Source organism: Copadichromis virginalis, linkage group LG13 (assembly GCF_057382275.1).
Source record: "Copadichromis virginalis isolate Kocher_CV1m ecotype Utaka linkage group LG13, C_Virginalis_male_GT1.1, whole genome shotgun sequence".
Classification (NCBI taxonomy): domain Eukaryota; kingdom Metazoa; phylum Chordata; class Actinopteri; order Cichliformes; family Cichlidae; genus Copadichromis; species Copadichromis virginalis.
The window spans coordinates 17,139,727-17,159,836 of record NC_140630.1 but is presented as its reverse complement, the minus strand read 5'-3'; the positions used below and the strand labels follow the sequence as shown (position 1 = coordinate 17,159,836).

Sequence of the window (20,110 nt, the reverse complement as noted above, 5' to 3'; positions counted from 1 at the left end):
ACTTTAATGTTGCTACGTGTGTTATTACTTTATTTAACTAACACTGCCTTTATTTGGAAAAACAATGTGCTTTTATTAGTAGAAAATTCCCAAAATCTGCCACATAGAAAACAGAAGAACCCAGAAAATAAACATATGGCAGCTGCTACAAAACAGTGATCCAAACAGTACAGCACACCTGCAGAGTCGGATTAAAGGCCCTTCTTATGTGATCACTTGGTCTCCTTCACCTGGGCTGATCTTGTCATAGAGTTCAAGTGTCATGAAATCTCTTGTAAGGAGCTTGGATAGATCCTAAACAAACAGTCTCATTTGTTGAATTCTGAATGACTTCATTTCCAAAACCAGGTTTGCGTTCAGGAATTTTAAATTTGGTGTGTCACCACATAAATAAGGGGGATCTAATTGTTTCAGAGTCATACAAAAGCCAAAGGGTGGGAACTGAAAACATGGTTTGAATAATGACAAACATGCCAGGAATGTTTTTCTGTTTTAATAAAAATTGTGTTGTTGATTTACAAGGAGTGAAGCTCTTTGTTGTTTCAGTATATTTCAACACACACACACACACACACACACACACACACACACACACACACACACACACACACACACACACACACACACACACACACACACAAAGCACTGTTCATGTAGGTTATGAAAGCATCAGTCTACCGAACAATCCCACCTTCAGGTTCATTTGCTGGCTGCTCTGGAGCTTTTTATCATCACACAGGACTTAACGAAACTCTGTCTGATTGTCTGTCCTTTCTAAGTTCTTGAGATGGCCTCAGGTCTGAGAGTAAAAATAGAACCTTGATTAAATAGTGTTAATGATCTGGCTTTCTCTTCTGCTCCAGCCTCATCTTGAGCTCTGAAACCAGCGCTTTGCTCACAGAGTCCTGCCTGGTCACCACTGCCTTCTTTAGAGGTTTGGGTGCCACGGTTGCTGAGACTGTGGGAATGACCCACTGCCTCTCCACCGGGAGGCAAAAAGCTGGTGGAGGTGCACAGGGTGGCGGTGGCGGTGGCCACTGTCTCAAAATCCTGCCAGCATTGTTGTTGTGGTTGACATTCTCCACGATTACCTCTGGTTCCCGCTCTTCCTCTTTAACCTTAAATTTCTGTTCGTTCCTTTCGGGTCTCTTTAAGGGGTTTTTAAAAAGCCAGGTGTGCTGTGTCTTCGGCCTTCTCTTCACACGGCGATTGGGCAGGATCCGGTTGGACTTTTTGTTGCGCATGAATGTTGCGGTGGAGATGAGGACTGTCACTATGATCATGAGACTAATGATACCAGCAAGCATACCTAGGATTTGCAAAGGCTTGTTTCTATTCTGCATTAAAAATGATCCCAAAGGCCCCCCTTTGAGTTGAGTCTGTAAAAGAGCACAGGGAGAATTCACATCCATGGGAGTGAAGTCATACTCTGTCACACAAAAATATGTCCTGTGTATGTTTTGTTGCACTTTGTGCGTTCATCATTTGGTAAAAGATGTGTTAAATAAGTCTTTAGTGCCATTATAATTTACACAGACATAAAGAAAAACAAAGTCGCTTATTTATTAAATGTAGTTTCCTTGATGGACGATTGATTTTGTTGCCTGCTTCACTAATTTTTTATTAAATTAGTATTCTGCTCTTCTTATATTTTGTCAAGACAAGATCAGAGAGGTTGTCTGGGAAACTAGCGGAGACCATTCAGCATCAGAATCATAATCAGCTTTATTGACCAAGTATGTGCACACATACAACGAACTGGGCTCCGGCTATTTCTCTGAAAATGAGAATTTATGTGTGACCCAAACACAAACGTAAATAATTTGTTTAATTTGGTCGTAGCGTCATATTAAACCAGAAATACAGGTAAAACAAATTGTATAGGATCATTTATATTGTGCTCCTGTACTCTTTTACAGACACAGCCTTGTTCTGAAATAAAATCCTCTGGACACGGATTGCTACAAATTCTTGGTACCACATACTAATAACAATAGTATTGCTGTGTTGATGAGCTCAAGGCGAGCTTCCTTTATGGCACAGGCCTCCTTATAATCTTTCTGATCTTGCCCTGAGGTTGCACACGTGTCTTTTTCAAAGAGCTGCAGTACATAACAGTTGAAATGAAGACTGTCAGTGAAATGGCAAAGCTGACAATGGTCAAACAAATCCCAAACACTGTCCCTGGACGTTTCCTTAGGCCCATGAAGTATGAGAAAAATCTGGATTTGATCTGTAAACATGACAATTGCATTTGTGTGAGATTCAGTTTTGTATTTCACTATACATTCTCAAATTAAAATATTATGGTATAGTACTTTGTATAGTGTTTCAAATTTGATGAATGTGCATAAAAATAATAATAAACTGTGGATCTTCTGTTTGATATCATGCTGTTAACATCGCAACTGTGCAGGATGATTTATACAATGTCGATGCATAAAAAACTGGTATCTTAGTGGGTTTATCGTGAAGGCCTCACATAGATTTCATTGTCATATTGCTGGTCTTTTGCTTTGTTTCAACTTACAGCTTCAGTGATGTCAATCTTGACGACGGCGGTGGTGGTGAGGGATGGATGGCCTCGGTCACGGGCCTGCACCACCAGCGACCAGGTGCAGTCTCTCTTCTTGGTGATGTTCTGAATGATGGCCATTGACTTGATGTAGGACTTCAGCATTATCTCGCCTGTGTCAGCGTTAATGTCAAAGATATTGTTTTCTGGCTCAGCTTTCATGATGGCATACTCGATAACGTTGTTGGGGACCTCTGCATCATCATCCACAGCCTGCAGACAGTAAGGGTACTGAAAATATTCACTTTTACCAAGTTTCATTTTGTTTAAAGAGAGCTGCATACCTCTATTTTCACTGGAGCTCCAATCACCATGGTCTTCTCAAGGAAGTTATCATAGAAAGCAGGAGAGTGGTCATTCAAGTCCAACACAGTCACAAAGACTTCAGCCAGGTTGTATTTCCCCTCTGTGTCCTCTGCCTTCACATAGAAGTTATACTTGGACCTGACCTCAGCATCCAGGCTTGCCCACGGCTGTGTGTAGATGATCCCAGAGTCAGGTTTGATCAGGAACCTGTGTACAGTGATGAGTCTTCTGTAAACTGACTTCTTTGGACAATGAATATCAAGACACCATGCACCATGAACATTTTATACGTATTTGTTATTGTAGATTATATGATACTTTTCCCCCCTAAACAATTAGTCATCTGTTTTAAGCACTTGGATTGCACTTCTTGCTAAATCTTGGCACTGATTTTGTCACACAGACTGTGAGTTTTGGAGCTTTGAAATATAATTGTGATGTAGGCTGCTAATACCCCAACCTCAAATCTTTAGAGTGTCATTTAGGTCCAGAAAAAACCTACCTCATTTTTAAATGAGCTAACACAAAATCAATCTTATTACTTCTAGAAGCCAGATTGTTTTCGTCAGCTGGTCCTGTGACCTTATAAACACATACATTTGGTGCATTATGAAGTGATTGTTATTCAATGGAATGATTTTGTGATTAAGAGTATAGAGTAGGGGATATTAGGTGGGTATCCTAATATCCCCTCGGCTTGCTGCCGGTACGTTGGGGTTTTTCCCGGTGGACGAGAGGGTTTGTTCCCTGCGCCTTAGGGTCGGGGAACGGGTCCTGACTGTCATCTGCGCTTATGCGCCGAGTGGCAGTTCAGAGTACCCAGCCTTCTTAGAGTCCCTGGGGGGGGGGGGGGGGGGGGGTGCTGGAGGGTGCTCCACCTGGAGACTCTGTTGTCCTGCTGGGAGACTTCAATGCTCACGTGGGTATGCTCTAGGCCGTAGGTCGATGATCGATTTTGTAATCGTATCAGCAGACCTGCGACCATATGTTCTGGACACTCGGGTAAAGAGAGGGGCTGAGCTGTCAACTGATCACCACCTGGTGGTGAGTTGGATCAGGTGGCGGGGGAAGACGCTGGACAGACCTGGTGCACCTAAACGCGTAGTGAGGGTGTGCTGGGAACGTCTAGCAGAAGCCCCAGTCCGCGAGATCTTCAACGCACACCTCCGGCAGAGCTTCAACAGCATTCCGAGGGAGACTGGGGACATTGAGTCCGAATGGACCATGTTCAGCGTCTCCATTGCCGAAGCTGCTGCATTGAGCTGCGGCCGCAAGGTGGTTGGTGCCTGCCATGGTGGTAATCCCCGAACCAAATGGTGGACACCAGAGGTGAAGGGAGCCACTAGGCTGAAGAAGGAGTCCTATCGGGCTTGGTTAGCCTGTGGGACTCCGGAGGCAGCCGACAGGTATCGACAGGCCAAGCGGAATGCGGCTCGGGCAGTGGCTGAAGCAAAAACTCGGGTGTGGGAGGAGTTCGGAGAGGCCATGGAAAAAGACTTTCGGACTGCCTCGAAGAGATTCTGGCAAACCGTCAGACGTCTCAGGAGGGGAAAGCGGTGCTCTACCTGCACTGTGTATAGTGCTGGCGGAGCGCTGCTGACGTCGACTGAGAAAATTGTCAGGCGGTGGAAGGAATACTTCGAGGACCTCCTTAATCCCACTGACACGTCTTCCGAGGAGGAAGCAGAGTCTGGGGATGAGGGGAATGACCCGCCAATTTCCGGGGGCGAGGTCACTGAGGCAGTTAAACAACTCCTTGGTGGCAGAGCCCCTGGTGTTGATGAGGTCCGCCCCGAGTTCCTGAAGGCTCTGGACGTTGTAGGGCTGTCCTGGTTGACACGCCTCTGCAATGTTGCGTGGAGATCAGGGGCAGTACCTGTGGACTGGCAGACCGGGGTGGTGGTCCCCATCTTTAAGAAAGGGGACCGGAGGGTGTGTTCCAACTACAGGGGATCACACTCCTCAGCCTCCCTGGGAAAGTCTATGCCAGGGTGCTGGAAAGGAGAGTTCGTCCGTTAGTCGAACCTCGGATACAGGAGGAACAATGCGGTTTTCGTCCTGGTCGTGGAACACTGGACCAGCTCTTTATCCTCTCCAGGATACTTGAGGGTGCATGGGGGTTTGCCCAACCAGTCTACATGTGTTTTGTGGACTTGGAGAAGGCATTCGACCGTGTCCCTCGGGGTGTCCTGTGGGAGGTGTTGCGGGAATATGGGGTGTCTGGCCCATTGCTACGGGCCATTCGATCCCTATACAACTGTTGCAAGAGCTTGGTTCGCATTGCCGGCAATAAGTCGGACTCGTTCCCGGTGGGTGATGGGCTCCGCCAGGGCTGCCCTTTGTCTCAGGTTCTGTTCATAATTTTTATGGACAGGATTTCTAGGCACAGCCAAGTGGCGGAGGGCTTTCGCTTTGGTGGCCTCAGAATCTCATCTCTGATTTTTGCAGATGATGTGGTTCTGTTGGCTTCATCGGGTGAGGGCCTCCAGCTCGCACTGGAACGGTTCGCAGCCGAGTGTGAAGCAGCAGGAATGAGGATCAGCACCTCCAAATCTGAGGCCATGGTTCTCAGCCGGAAAAGGGTGGAGTGCCCGCTCCGGGTCGGGGATGAGTTCCTGCCCCAAGTGGAGGAGTTCAAGTATCTCGGGGTCTTGTTCGCGAGTGATGGGAGAAGGGAGCCGGAGATCGACAGACGGATTGGGGCTGCAGCTGCAGTAATGCGGACGCTGCACCGGTCCGTCGTGGTGAAGAGGGAGCTGAGTGTAAAAGCGAAGCTCTCAATTTACCGGTCGATCTACGTCCCTACCCTCACCTATGGCCACGAGCTGTGGGTAGTGACCGAAAGAACGAGATCGCGGATACAAGCGGGAGAAATGAGCTTCCTCCGAAGGGTGGCTGGCCTCTCCCTTAGAGATAGGGTGAGAAGTTCGGCCATCCGGTAGGGGCTCAGAGTAGAGCAGCTGCTGCTCCACATCGAAAGGAGCCAGCTGAGGTGGTTCGGGCATCTGACAAGGATGCCCCCTGGGCGCCTCCTGGGTGAGGTGTTCCAGGCATGTCCCACCGGGAGGAGGCCCCGGGGCAGACCCAGGACACGCTGGAGAGATTATATCTCTCGGCTGGCCTGGGAACGCCTTGGTATTCCCCCGGATAAGCTGGAGGAGGTGGCTGGGGAGAGGGAGGTCTGGGCCTCTTTGCTTAGGCTGCTGCCCCCACGACCCGGCCCCGGACAAAGCGGATGAGGATGGATGGAGTATAGAGTATGCAGCAACAGCAAGTCTTAGCATGGCTAGCTTAACGTTGTATAAAGACTGGAACTAGTTGAAGTCGTGCAGATGCTTTTCGGAGTCTTGTCTCACTGAAAGGTTGCCCTAACTTCTCGTAAAGCCAAAAATTTTCATTAAATTGAACGGACAAGATAAAACAAGTTTGAAAGGTGACTTCAGAGGTGTTAGTGAGCGAGATCAAACTCTGGTTCTCAAACTCTCGGGGTAGGCTCAACTGATGGAGCACAGAACCACTCCTGATGAGGTGAGGACAACCAGGGGAAAAATATGAAATTGAAATAAGAAGAATACTTTTTGGGGGAAACAAACAAGCAGGATGCTGTTATGGAGACCTCATATTACTAAACTTCAACCTATAGTGCCAGATTTTCTTTAATTATGCGATGCTGGAGAGATAAGATACAGTAAAAGATACAGATTGTTTCACAAACTGACTTGTTTAGCTGTCCTACAAGGTTCCAGCACAAGTTAGTCAGAAGCAAAGAGCAGTCTATTTTCTCCTCCAATCCCATTAAAGGATTATCGCAGACCGAGGGCGGGCAGGCAAAAGGACTGTCTACTCTTGTGTACACTTAAGCGCTCAACCACAAAGTGTAAAACAGTGTAAAGTCTGCAATATGAACTGCTTTATTCTTTCAGATGCAGAGCCCAAGCATGTGGTCATGCATTGCTTCATAACCATTTTAAAATCAAAGCAGCAATTTCGAGAATAATCTGAGGTGACACAGTTTCAAAATCAGTTTGACTAAACAAGCACGCACTAAGCTAAATCTCTCTCCTCTGCTTATTTTGGAAATCCTTGTCCTTGATGCCTTGATGTGACATCACATATCTCTTCTAATTTATTGCTACAGAGGGGTGTAAAAATACTTTCCCCTTGCATTTGAACAACCAAAGTAGATGGTAACCTCATTCCTACCAGCATGTGCCTGTGGGTTTGTGTTGCAGCTGAACAGACAGTGAACATAAATATAAACCCAAAAAATAAAGGATCCCAATGGCAAGATGTGTCTGCATTTTAAGTGTGAGTAAATGCACGCTGTGGATATACAGTACTCTGTAATATCAGAAAGAACTGTGTAGTCTTGGATCTGGAGAATGGATTTCTGCTGGGAAACTAATAAAAAGTGAAAAACACTAGTAAATCCTCTGGGCTACGGTGCTTAGGGGAAATAAAAAGAATCAAGTCGTGATATGAAAAACTAGTGTGCTCTTACATATCTGTCCAGCTTTCAGGCAGATGTGTTTTTGCTACAGTGTATGCTTACAGTGTAGTGCATTATTTGAAGAGATATACTTTATTTGAGCTTCTTGACACAGTTGTACATTAGATATAATGTTTATTCTATAAAATTTGGTTTCACTACTGGAAAAAAACCCACATGTCAGGTATTGATTACTATATTTTACTATAGTATAGTAAAATATATTCTTTTTTCTTTGTACTATAAACATTAAAAATATTCTTCTGTGATCACTATCCAAAGACTGATGAATAGACACAGTGAAGGCGACAAAGTTATTTAGTTATTCTCTGAACATTTAAAAGATATATTCTAAAATCAAATTAATGCTTTTTCTACACCAATGCATGTGAATATGTGGAGGTCTTGTGGAGATGTTGCAGAGATGTTACATCTGAATATGTGAATGGAACAACAGCATTTAAAAGGACTCATTTTTACTGTGTCCAACTGGCAAAACATAAAGCTCATTTATTGCACTTACAGCTCAGCCCCTGATCCATAGATAGAGTACTTAACTTCACCCCAAGGTCCTGAGTCTGGGTCAAATGCCTGTAGACAGGTATCAATGAATCAATCAGTCAATAAAATCTTTATTTTGAACATAAAGTAAAGACAAAATCAGCAAAAGCCATCATATTCACATGGGAAAAACAAAAACAAAATTCACGTTCACACAGATTCATGTTAGTGTAATATGTTTATGCACTGAGTAATTATACTTTCATTAATTATTTGTAATTATTTAATAATTATTTAACTACTCTAGTATTGTAACAGTATTATTTTTAATATGTCATTAGATACAAATATCCATCCATCCATCTATCCGAGCAACCACAGGCGAGAAGGAGGGTCCATGCAATTATCAATATTTAATGCACAACCTAATAGACATTTAGCACCCTGTCTCATCCATATAGTGCCGTGTAAGTGAATGACAGAGCTATGATAGATCATAGAGAATAAAATGTCATGTTTGGCTGTAGATTAAACACCTGAGTTCAACGCAAGTTTTACAGCAGTGAGTTTAATATGTTGCAGCACCTATCCTACACTAAACTGTCATTCAAGCACAGCCAATGACCAGTACTGTGTTGACTTGCCTTTTCTCTTTCCTCTTTCTTTTTAGTTTGCATCTGTTTTCGTCATGAATGAAGAAAAATCTGCACTTTCGTGTTGTCTGCCAGCATGGACTCAGTAAACTGAATGAAAATGTGCTCAACTGGAACATGATGTTTCAGGGGTCAGCTATAAAAAGACAGATTTTTGATGTCATAGGAACATCATCATCATCATCGGCTAATCTTTGTGTCTGTAGCTGCTGGGATGCCTGTTCACTGTCTCTATGCGTCCAAGGTCAGTTGTTGGCTGCTCTTCTATCTGATTGAAATTGCCTGGGATCAAGGCAACAAACCCCTGTGGTGTTCACGCAAGGTCAGGATTTAATAATGAGCCTCCCTGTTGCTTTGAGCCCCTGTGGGGCTGACAGGAACAGACAAGGGCAAAAGACGATGTGAGCCAAGTATCAATCAAATCGTCATGTCCTTAAGTGTTCCTTTTACTTCAGTACATATTTTGATGCTGTAGAGGCATGTGCTGCTAAGCATCAGAGAAAAAAAACATGTCTGTGAATTTGGTGTTACACAACAAAATGAAAGTGATAGCCATCTGGCAGCTTACGTCGCCTAGCTTTTATCTACATGTTTTCACATATTATCCCAACCCTCCCCGCTCAAAAAGTCTACATTTAGGGGATTAATAGCCCTGTTGGGCATTTTGTTAAAATCAGCATTCCTCTTTAGCTCTGAGTGACGTACATTGGTGATGGCATGTATTTTTAGACAGGATGAAGAGACTGGCTCACCGTGACTGTGACCACATTGGAGCCACCGGGTGAATTTTCTGGAATTCTGGCAATGTAGTAATCTGAAGAGAATTTGGGAGCGTTGTCATTGGTGTCCAGGAGATGAATGACGATGTCCGCTGTAGCGCTGAATTTCTCGTGTGTGTCGATCTCAACCGCAAGGAGCTGAGGAAGAAAAAAATATTAGAAATATACATGCATTTTTCAAACCTAATTTTAATCTACTGTAGTGCATGTATATTTTGGCATGCTAGTGTAAATAATTTACCTTGTATGTTAGAAAGTGGTATTTCTCATAGTCCATGGCAGCAGAGTCTTCTACTAAGATTGTGACTTGGGCCTCATTGAGTACAGTCTGAGGGACAACTCGCAGCATTCTTCCTGGTCCAATCAGTCTCAGGTTGAATTTAGCATTTGCACCCTGCAAAAGCAAAAACACATAATTATCATATCAGATCTATGCTTCATATGCATAGATCTGTAATACATAATAATCTGCATTATTTTCAGAGCTAAAAAAAAGCAGGCATGTAGTAAAGTCTCTTATAAAAGTGATGAGTAGCAGCAATAATATTCTGGCTCACACAGAAAGATACTGTCTGACGCTGCAACATTATTATCAGAAAATATATTTAGTGAAAATCAGTCATATGGCTCGTAAAGTACACAGAGCTGAAAACACAAAGACACTTGCGTAAGCTGGCAAATGGCACAGAAAGCACCTTTTAATTGTGTTGGATTCCTTTCAAACTCATGCAATTTTAGAAGGATTGACTGTGATAATGGCAGGATTAAAGTCATTATGAGGACAGAAACACAGACTCTGTCCTGAACACTATGCTGTGCTATGATGCTATGATTGATGTTGACTAAACCAGTTACTCATTAGATAACATTATAATTATTACAGAAAACAAATGCTATTACATAAAAACCAGTCATTGTTACTCTTGGCTGGCTAAGGCACCTTTGAAAGACAACCATGAGTGGTACGAGTGTTGAAAAATACCTGCAAAAAAGGAAAACTTGAAGCTTGTCATAGTCAGTGTAGAGAAAATAAGACAACAAAGGTGTTCACCTGATCAGAGTCATTGACGGTGATTTTCAGCCCCCGGAGGATCTCTCCCTCGGGTGGATGCTCATACATGGTCAACTCAAACGTGCTCTGTGGGCCGTTCTCTCCGTAGAAAGTAGGCGGATTGTTATTTAGGTCCACAACACGGATCACCACTGTGGTGACCTCATAGTCCATGAGTCTGCCTTCGGGACTTACTTCTGAAGCCTGAACAGATGGAGTAAAAGTCAAGGTATATTTATCACTCTTAGAATCAGAGACATGGGCCGATTGGGTATTTTATCTACCAATTTTACTATCGTGTTTTTCCCCCTAATTTTCCTTGTAGATTCATTGAGCCACTGTTCAGCTAATCAATGCACTTTGATTAGGTCTATAAACATTTTTGTGTGGACACAAGCACTTGTAAATAAAATCAGAAGTACAAAAAAATCCCAAAGTGTTTGTTTACATGCAAGTCTTTAGAAAATAGCTGTCTGAGAAGATCAGGCTTTGATTTATAAAGCAGTTATTATATTAAAATAATATAGGAGAGAATGTATGCAAAACAGAGTTGGTGACTGAACAGCAACTTACCCTGACTTTAATGTTGAAGATTTCTCTCTTCAGATAAATGGGGAGAGTCAACAGGGTGATGCAACCGCTTGTTTTATTGATACTAAAAACACCGTCATCACCTGGTGAAAAATATTAGATGGATGAACCTTTATATAAATATTTCTCCCTTCATTTTAAGATGATTGTAGCTTCCTTTGACAAAATGGCTCACCATCATCGAATGAATAACGGACTGGATTTGGGTTCCCCACATCACCATCTCGGGCCTCAACAGTGAATATTTCAGATCCCTAGAGAGAGTAAAGTAGAAAGATTTTGCATTTAATAAATTGGTGGTGGCATGCATCTATAAAAAATAGATCTTCAAAAGCCTCTTTTTGAACCACCATGTGTCTGGTGCAGTTAGTCACAACAAATCGCCAAAATCTAACCTTCTCTCTGTTTTCAAAGGCTCATTTAAATGTCACACTCCTAATTATTCTCATTTGGATGAAAGTCAGACTGTGTAAACTTGCTGTGATGAGCTACTGCTGTGACATTTTGCAATAGTGATAAAGCAGTGAAATGCCAGTAATTAAAGCTATGTGATGTGATGTGCCTTGGGTTTTGGGCTCTTTTGTTAGTTATTATTTATACTGCCAATATAAAACCTAATCATTCCACATGATGCCGCTTTATGACAGCAGTGTAACTAAGTTGTCCTAAACGAAAAAGAAAATGGCAAAAATGTAGCCATTGTGCTAACTGTGGGGTGGCTGTAGCTCAGGTGGCAGAGCAGGTCAGCCACTAATCAGAAGGTCGGTGGTTCAATCCCAGGCTGCCTCCTGGCTGCATGCCAAATATCCTTGGGCAAGATACTAACCCCATGTTTGCCTACTGGTGGTGGTCAGAGGGCCTGGTGGCGCCTGTGTCCGGCAGCCTCGCTTCTGTCAGTGCGTCCCAGGGCAGCTGTGGCTACAATGTAGCTTGTCATCGCCAGTGTGTGAATGTGTGTGTGAATGGGTGAATGACTGAATGTAGTGTAAAGCGCTTTGGGGTCCTATGGACTAGAAAAGCGCTATACAAATGCAGGCCATTTACCATTTACCATAACTGCCACGTATTTCAACTCTAGACTAAAATCAGTGCATAAAATCACCGGGGGAGCGTTTTCATACTCACTGGCACTGAGATTTCGTAAACATAGCCAAAGTAGGGAGTCCCAATGAAAGATGGCAGAGTGTCTTGAGCATCAATCACATTAATTGTCAGGGTAGCAGAGGAGGACATAAACTGCTCCTTCCCATTAAAGCTACCACCACCATCCTAGAACAAAAGTAATAACAGTTTAAATCTGCATTTTTAAATGTAAGTCTCCTAGATCAAGAAATTGCTAATTTACATGTTCCTCTGCTATAATCATGTTTCATGATTTTATGTTCATCTTTGAGTATAATACACCAAGCACCTTTGCAATAACAATGACAAAGTGTGTCTTTGCTTTCTCATAGTCCAGCATTTCTCCAGATTTGACACGAAGGACTCCACTGTGTCTGTCGATGGCAAACAGAGTGGACTGAGCACTCTGCAAAGAAAATGGAACAAATGCATGATTTTAAAAGCACACGCAGAAACACAAATAAGGGGTTACATGAGCAAAAGCCTGTCACTGGCACTCTTAAAACCCTTTAACAAACACTCACATGAAAAGTGGTCAGGTGGCAGAATAAAACCATACAAAAGCTCCTTGAAATAAGCCAATTCCAATATCCAGTCTTTGCCCATCTGGATGTAAAGTACCCATATGCTCAAGGACATAGCAGGCAGGTGAAAGCTGTTGTGTCCAGATGTGGACTGCCTGTCTCCTACTTCCAAGCCAGCTGTTCTTTGTTCTTAATAGTCCAAAGTGCAAACTAACATTGTGTCGCTGAGCCACCCCTCGCCGACACAAATGTAACTGCCATTTAATCCCCATCTTCATAACTACACCAACATATTCAGGCACAAATACACAGTAACACAGGAAAATATATGTAACCCCTGCTTAGTACAACTATACGTCATCAGTGTTGAAAGCAGATTATTGAAAAAACTTAGCGGTTTACAATTTTACCTAACAAGTAAAAGAGCCCCGGGAGGTGACACAAATCCCTTTGGGGTTGTGTAAGGAAGGGCGTGTGAGTGGGCAATATTTTCCCACTGCAAAGTGATACCTGTAGGTAGTAGGTGACCGAGCCCCCTGAGCCTGTGTCTCTGTCCACTGCCTCAACTTTGTAGATACTGATTCCAGACTCTGTTGTCTACAATGTACAAAAAAGAAAAGGTAACATTTAGAGCTTAACAAGACCTTTTTCACTTGGAGAAACAGATACTGTTGTCTCGGCTTAACTTACTTCCAGTACATCAATGATCGCAGGCATGTTTTGGAATTCAGGCTTTTCATCATTTGCATCCATTACAAATATTGTCACTCTTTCCACAACCTAAAAGCAAGAACCGACAGTAGGATAAAACCACAAAGCATGTTGAAGTTTAGTATTTTGACTTTTTTTTTAAAAGGAGCTAAAAGTTGATACCTTGCTTTGCCCATCAGTGATGCTGACAAGAACATCAATAGAGTCTTGTTTCTAAGTAAATAATAGTAGTAGGTTAATACAGCAACCAAGTTGTTATAAAAACACTGAATTGTCGATCTGTACATCTTTGTAAAGTTTACCTCTCTGTCCAGCTTTTCTACTAATGTAATGTTTCCAGATTTGGAGTCGACGCTGAAGTACTCTTTGGACCCTGGATCAAAGGAAAGGCCGTACCTCACCTCTTGGCCTTCAGGATCTGTGCCATTAAGACGATAAATTTGTGTACCTATAGAGAGATATCATTATTAAGAGTAAATATCCCCTCACAGAAACAAATTGTGGAAAGGTACACAGTTTCTAACCATTTACTATGAGGTGTACGTTTCTTTTGGTAACAACTGCTGTGGAACAAACCAGGCTGAAACACTAAGTACCATTTGGAGTATCCAGACTGATGCAAGGTGTAGAGGGACAGCTGCACTGCATTCGCAGCCAGCAAACTGTCCCTGACATCAACAGGTGGCAGCAGCAGATGAGCATGTTAGTGTGAGTGCATACACGCCACACAACATCTGTTCATCTATCAAAGACTACTTAACATCCTGGACTCTCACATATTGGCCACCACAACACACCATTTTGATGATTGGTTGTTCTACAGTCCTATTAGCTGTTCACACTAAATGTTCCCCAGTACAGAGGTCAATCTCACCAACAGCAGTGTCCTCTGAGAGGCTGAACAAGGCCAGGTTTCCATTGTAACTGTAGGGTCCATTGTCGTAGAAATATGGAGCAAAATCTGCTTGTGCTGCCGGCAGACACATAAATCAGAGAAAAGAATATTTAAATGTCACAGGTTTATTTGGCATAATCTTTGAAAGAAGAAATTGTGCTCCCTGAACTATCGGTGAGTGGAGGCAATAAAGCACAACCTTAATCTATGACTGAATCAGTCTACTGAGTGTTTTGTACACACACTACTGATATGAATTTGTAATTTTAACTGGTTCTGTCTCTACAGATGCTAAAATGGCAGAAGAAATGCTATGTAAACTGTATACACAACCTCCTCTTTCTTTGCACTTTGTCTGGGATTAAAGGTGCATTACATCAACCTCCTAAAATACTCTTTCTATACATAGACCTGCGATCTCTGCTGCTTTTACCTGTAATACGATTCCCGTTATTTAAAACAGTTTTAACCTACTATTGCATATCAGCTTTAAAACTCATTTCATAAAACAAGCAAATAATTTTGTGTATCTTAAAAAAATACTTATATTTCCATTTGGAAAACCCAGGACATAAATAAACTGAAAACTGAGCGGAGGTTCTTTATAACAGTGACAGAATTACAAAATTAATACATAAAATAGCCCAGAGTCTGAATATCATTCACAATCTGATCGCATCAGGATTAGTAAACAGTAAACAGACAAACAATAAGGTAAACTTACCAAAGCAGGCATGCACAAACACAAACAGTAGTAGCAAATGTGGTATCCTTACATGCTTCATCCTAAAGAATAAAGTCATGAAATCGCACCATGAAGACGGCTTCGTCAAGAGACCTCTACATGAGCTACACTTCTCAAGGTGTTCTCTGGCAACTGGAGAAGGCTAAACGCAGATGCTCACATACTAATCCAATGACACATCTTAAGAGCTGATTCAGGGCCCCCGTAGTCTCCAACTGGGCCTTAGCAACCAAAAGGCCAAAGGAGATGACTCTGTCTGCAAAAGCTGTACATCTACAACTTTGCAGTAGATGTACAGCTATATTCTTCACATTTTCAACTTTTAATGTAAATTGTGTTATTACTAGCCAGAAATATACAGAAATCTGTTTTATTCTGATGTTGTCTAAATGATAATTCATAAAAGTTAAGCTATTATCGCACTTTTTACAATCACTGGTCACAGTGAAACATAACGATCAGGATGTTAATTTTGTTTTTTAGTTTTAAAGCTTTGATTTATGATCTGCTCTGAATGACCGCAGTCTCAGCTATGTAACCACCCCGTACTAAATATAATGACCATTTTACATAAAATATTGTGACCAACTATGTTTGATGTAAATTCTATACTGTAACTGTAGTCAGTGATTTGTTTATATTGGACAAGGGTACCATCTGCCATGCAGACTTTACAACCATATGTTTCAGTAACATAAAAAACCCTCACTACCTATGCAAGTAGCTTTTATGTTGAACTTTTATAACTAAAAACATCACATGTAGTACTAAAGCGGGCTAATCTTCTTGATTGATAATCTCATTTTCCAGCAGGTGGAAATCTCCTGTAAACAAATGTTATATAATACTTAGCCAGAGGTCCTCTTTTTACCAAGGTAGTTATTTTTTTTTTACAAATATTTACAAACAAAACATAAATGTTTCCAAATTTGATAGTTTTAAATTCATTTTTTCACTAATCCAAATAGTCAGTCAACATCACTTAAAGTGACTCAAATAATCTAATAATTCTTTCTCAGTTCTCTAGAGTGCAGTAATGTTTAAAAATCCAAGTAAAGACCTCAAACTCGCAGTCTCTATCCTGCTGAAAGAGGCCTAATATAATGTACGAGGGTGTACATGGTCTGCAATGGGGCTTAAGTAGGTGGTACATGTGAATGTAATGTCAACATGGATGGCAGGAGCCCAAATCATCACACTGTCTACTAGTTTACCTTATTCCTGGTGCCAGGTGTTCTCCAGGTAAGTGATTTACACACAGTGGGCAATCCACGTGATGTAAAGGAAAACATGATTTCTCAAACCAGGCCACCTTCTTCCATTATCGTGGCAAGTTCTCATGGTGAAGTGTCCATCGTTGATGCTTTTGGTGGTGGACAGGGGCCACTACAGGGGCCTCACTAGTCTGCAGGTATATATACACAAAAAACCGTATTGCACTGTGTATTCTGACACTTTTCTATCAGAACCAGCATGAAAGTTTTTTGCATTTTGAACTACAGTAGCTCATCTGTTGGATCGGACCACACAGCCCAGCCTTCACATGGCTGCCCATGACCCTGTTGCTCTTTCACCACTGCAATAGATATTGACCACTGCAGACTAGGAACACCCTGCAAGAGATGTAGTTTTCAACATGCTCGGACCCAATCATCCAGCCATCAAACTCAAATCCTTACACTTGCCCATTTTTCCTGCTTGTAGCACATCAACTTTTAGGACAAAATGTTCTGTTGCTCCTTAATATGGGATGGAACAGTATCCCTAACAAGCGAAGAGATAGTCAGTGTTATGCCTGATGTGTGTTTATAGATAGCCTTTTATATCCACATTTCTATTGCATAGCTATCTACTATCTACTTTATAAGCTCAAATTGCAGACCAAAAAACAAGAAGGAAAAAAAATCCCATTTGTTTTTCATTGGCAGATGTTATATGTTTCTTCCCCACTTGGAAAAATAGGTCAAGTATACAAATGCATTGTTTAATTTCTATGCATACCATTAAAACACTTTGCATGAAAGAGGATTTACACACATGAATAAAGCATTTCAGCATCCAGTCTCGTGCTGATATTAAATCTACTATATATAATCTGAGCTTTTGTCCTAGAACTTATAGTGGATAACATGTTCTAAGTGTGTGCGTAATTCACGAATGTTTTCACTCAGAAAAACACAACACACAGATGCAGAACATCAGGAGCATCAGTACAGTTTAATATCACTGACCTCTGACAGCAGTTAAATTCTCAGCATATATGATGAAAGCTTTCAGACTGGGCATGTAAATATCCAGCATTCAAAGAGATCAATCATTTTCATGCCTTTTGAAACTCTTACACAATATACTTACTGAAAATGGTCACATGTCAAGTTACTTCTGTGTTGGTACTTAGGGTCATGCCTCCAGCTTTAATTTTTGTAATACTGACGGATGGCATGCATTAAACCACTGTTCTCTAATCTGTACACATGTGATGCATGGAGCCTAACTCTGGTAATATAAACTACATCAGATGTAAATATGAAGCACAGTTAGCACTTACATTGTGGTTGTAAAAAAGCCCAACTGAGTTATGGCACGTAACATTATGTAGGTTCAAAAACAAGTACTTTATATGTGTGCTTATATTTAATAATAGTCATATGAATGCTATGAAGGTTTTTATATCTTCCCAATGATGAGTGTAAAAAGTATGGCTAAAAGTTCACTGTTTTATAGTTTCTAGTATTGTGATTTCAATTATTGTGACATATGTGATAAGCTTCTGATTGTTGGTGACAGACCATAAGGATGCCCAAAGGAATTTTAGGGCCATGCCTAATCACTAAGACTAAACCTGCCTCAGTGTAACCTGAACCATTTGTACTAGCTGCCAACAAATGACAATGATAAGCTTCCAGATGGGTCACATTTGTCATACCACATTTTTGAATGGGTTTGTGTTAACATAAAAGATTTAGCATCAAGATGAAACCATAAAAAAGATACATTTAAGGAATAAAGAGCAGCAGAAGACGAACATGTTGTATCACAAAACAATCAGGGAAGCAAACACAGCAAGAGAGTTCTTTCCAAAATAAAGGTCAAACATGGATTCAATCACTTATAGCTTCTGAATATGTGAAAAACACCTGCATGAAGAATCGTTCAAACCAAGTATTAAAAAGGGGAAGCTCTTCAAGTTTCATTATTTCTCCATAAAGTGTTACAGTTACACTGGATTTTTCTTTTCACATATTGCAGCTACTGTCTAGTGACAAAAAATAAACCCTAAATTATAAAATGCCAAATGAAAACACTGATTATTTATTTACACAAAAGAAAGTAAGCAAACTAAAACTATAGCCGACTATTTTACAAAATTAAAATGATAGCTGAAGCATTTAAATACATTTTATTTCAGATTCCATGTAATGATGATCATATGACTGAATGTTTCTGCCATGAACATTTCAGCTTGTTGTACAGGATTAGAGTACATAGCTCATATTTAGAACACGTTTTTGGCCATTTATCAAGATGCGATGTTGACAGAGAGAGCTACATGTAGAACTAGTTTGGCTCTGTTTCTGTACATGTCTCTGAAACGTGAGAGTCTGGAAAAAGGACTAGTGAACATGTAGATATGTTTATCACTAAGACGAAGAATATTTTGGATTAATCTTGTTGGGTTTGAAAGAATCTCAAGCATACCAAAGATACACTCAAATCATATATTTTTATTCCCTGAAAACAAACTTGTGGGTTTATACGGTATCTGGAGAGCTTGATATGTTTAACATAAATTGATAAAATTCCAGTTAAAACAAGCTGCCCTTTCCCCCCTGCTTAAAAAAAATAAATGAAAGGAAAGTCATGTATTTACCTGGGCGGAAAAGGAGATTTACCAAAAATAGAAAGGGAAACTTTGAATAAACTGAACAGTACTTGTATCACTACAAGAGCACCTGTTCTCAAGCTCCCCACTTCAGCTTTGGCCCTTTGGATTATTATTGATAATCTCTAGTGTGGTTTGCCAAGGCCAAAGGTTTGCTTTCAGTCCTGGTCCACTCTAAAACTGGGTCATGCCTTTAATCTCTCCATCTACAGTATACTGTAGGTTAGCAGCCTTTCATTTTCATAAACTGCAGAATGAATACACGGCACATTTTTTTCTGCTGGAGTAACTGTGGACTAAAATGATCATTAGCATCTGCACAATAAGCAGTTTATATATAATCTATTAACATTTTATTTCCATATTATGGATGAGTCCTGACTACATTAAAAATAAATAAATAAAAGAATTTTTAAATTAAAATGAGGGTTTAGCAGTGAAAAAATATCTAGGAAAACAGCATCAGTAAAAAAAAAAAGTAGTATTCACAACAGTATTAAACTAAAACCTAAAGTAATGTTAATATATGCAGAAAAATGCACAAAATATGGGTATGGTGTGCTTACCTAGTTTGTTGTTTTCAGGGAATGAAAATATATGATTCTTTGGTATGCTTGAGATCCTTTTAAACCCAAAATGTTTAATGAGGATAACAATGCAATCTGACAAAAAAAAAATCACAATGAATTAAACACTTTAAGCCCTGACAGGAGGGAGGAGTTCAAACTAAGCATTTGCTCTCTGATGCACTGCTCCATACTCTGCTTTTACTTTGCTGCCCCCAAGTGGTACAAATCAGATGGTAAACACTACATGTAAAAATAAACAGGTCTGTTTATTTGGCGTGCGTTTGCTTGGATACAGTTTAGAGACAAGACAAAACAAAAACAAAACAAAACACAAGCATCTATCTCAAACAGCGGGTCAACTGTAGTAGTGAGTATCCAGCTGTTATATACTTATACAACCACATCTGTAGATGTGTTCTGGACCTTTTTGCCAGCATACACGTAACAATAATAAGAATAGCAATGTTTACCAGCACCCCACAGACAATGTGAAAGTACATTGTACACAGTACTGCATTATGATTCCATGCAAGTTCTTTGAAAATCGACCGGCTCTGTGAAATTGAGGCAATACTAACTAAATACACACACCTGCTTTTGTGACATGCTTGAATAACAGGAAATAAATAGCTTATGAAAGCTACAGCATCTGCAAAAAGCCTTTTTTGCTGTGCTCTGTTGTTTCTTGCAGTGTAAAGGTCAGCACTGCTCTTCAA

At 41.0% G+C, this 20,110-nt stretch overlaps 1 protein-coding gene across 1 annotated transcript; it reads right to left on the bottom strand.

Moving 5' to 3' along the window:
- Window positions 1-488: 488 nt before the first annotated feature.
- On the bottom strand, window positions 489-15,141 carry cdhr1a (cadherin-related family member 1a). Its single transcript, XM_085477624.1, has 17 exons — window positions 14,922-15,141; window positions 14,177-14,272; window positions 13,605-13,750; window positions 13,465-13,515; window positions 13,282-13,371; window positions 13,102-13,188; window positions 12,357-12,473; window positions 12,071-12,214; window positions 11,121-11,199; window positions 10,928-11,028; window positions 10,355-10,558; window positions 9,545-9,697; window positions 9,277-9,441; window positions 7,894-7,961; window positions 2,860-3,088; window positions 2,531-2,788; window positions 489-1,379 (listed from the first exon to the last, which is right to left on the bottom strand). Exons 1-17 carry the CDS (start codon window positions 14,998-15,000, stop codon window positions 834-836), a joined length of 2,613 nt encoding a protein of 870 aa, XP_085333750.1. The 5' UTR covers window positions 15,001-15,141; the 3' UTR covers window positions 489-833.
- Between the last annotated feature and the right edge of the window lie 4,969 nt (window positions 15,142-20,110).

What these genes read in the sequence shown, in the direction of transcription:
- cdhr1a (XM_085477624.1), bottom strand. Translation starts at nt 15,000, where the DNA reads ATGACTTTATTCTTTAGGATGAAGCATGTAAGGATACCACATTTGCTA. An exon ending in CGGTCACCTACTACCTACAG is followed by an intron (nt 12,474 to 13,101) that starts GTATCACTTTGC and finishes TTTTCTTTGCAG; the next exon opens with AGTGCTCAGTCCACTCTGTT. An exon ending in AGATTGACATCACTGAAGCT is followed by an intron (nt 1,380 to 2,530) that starts GTAAGTTGAAAC and finishes GCTCTTTTACAG; the next exon opens with ACTCAACTCAAAGGGGGGCC.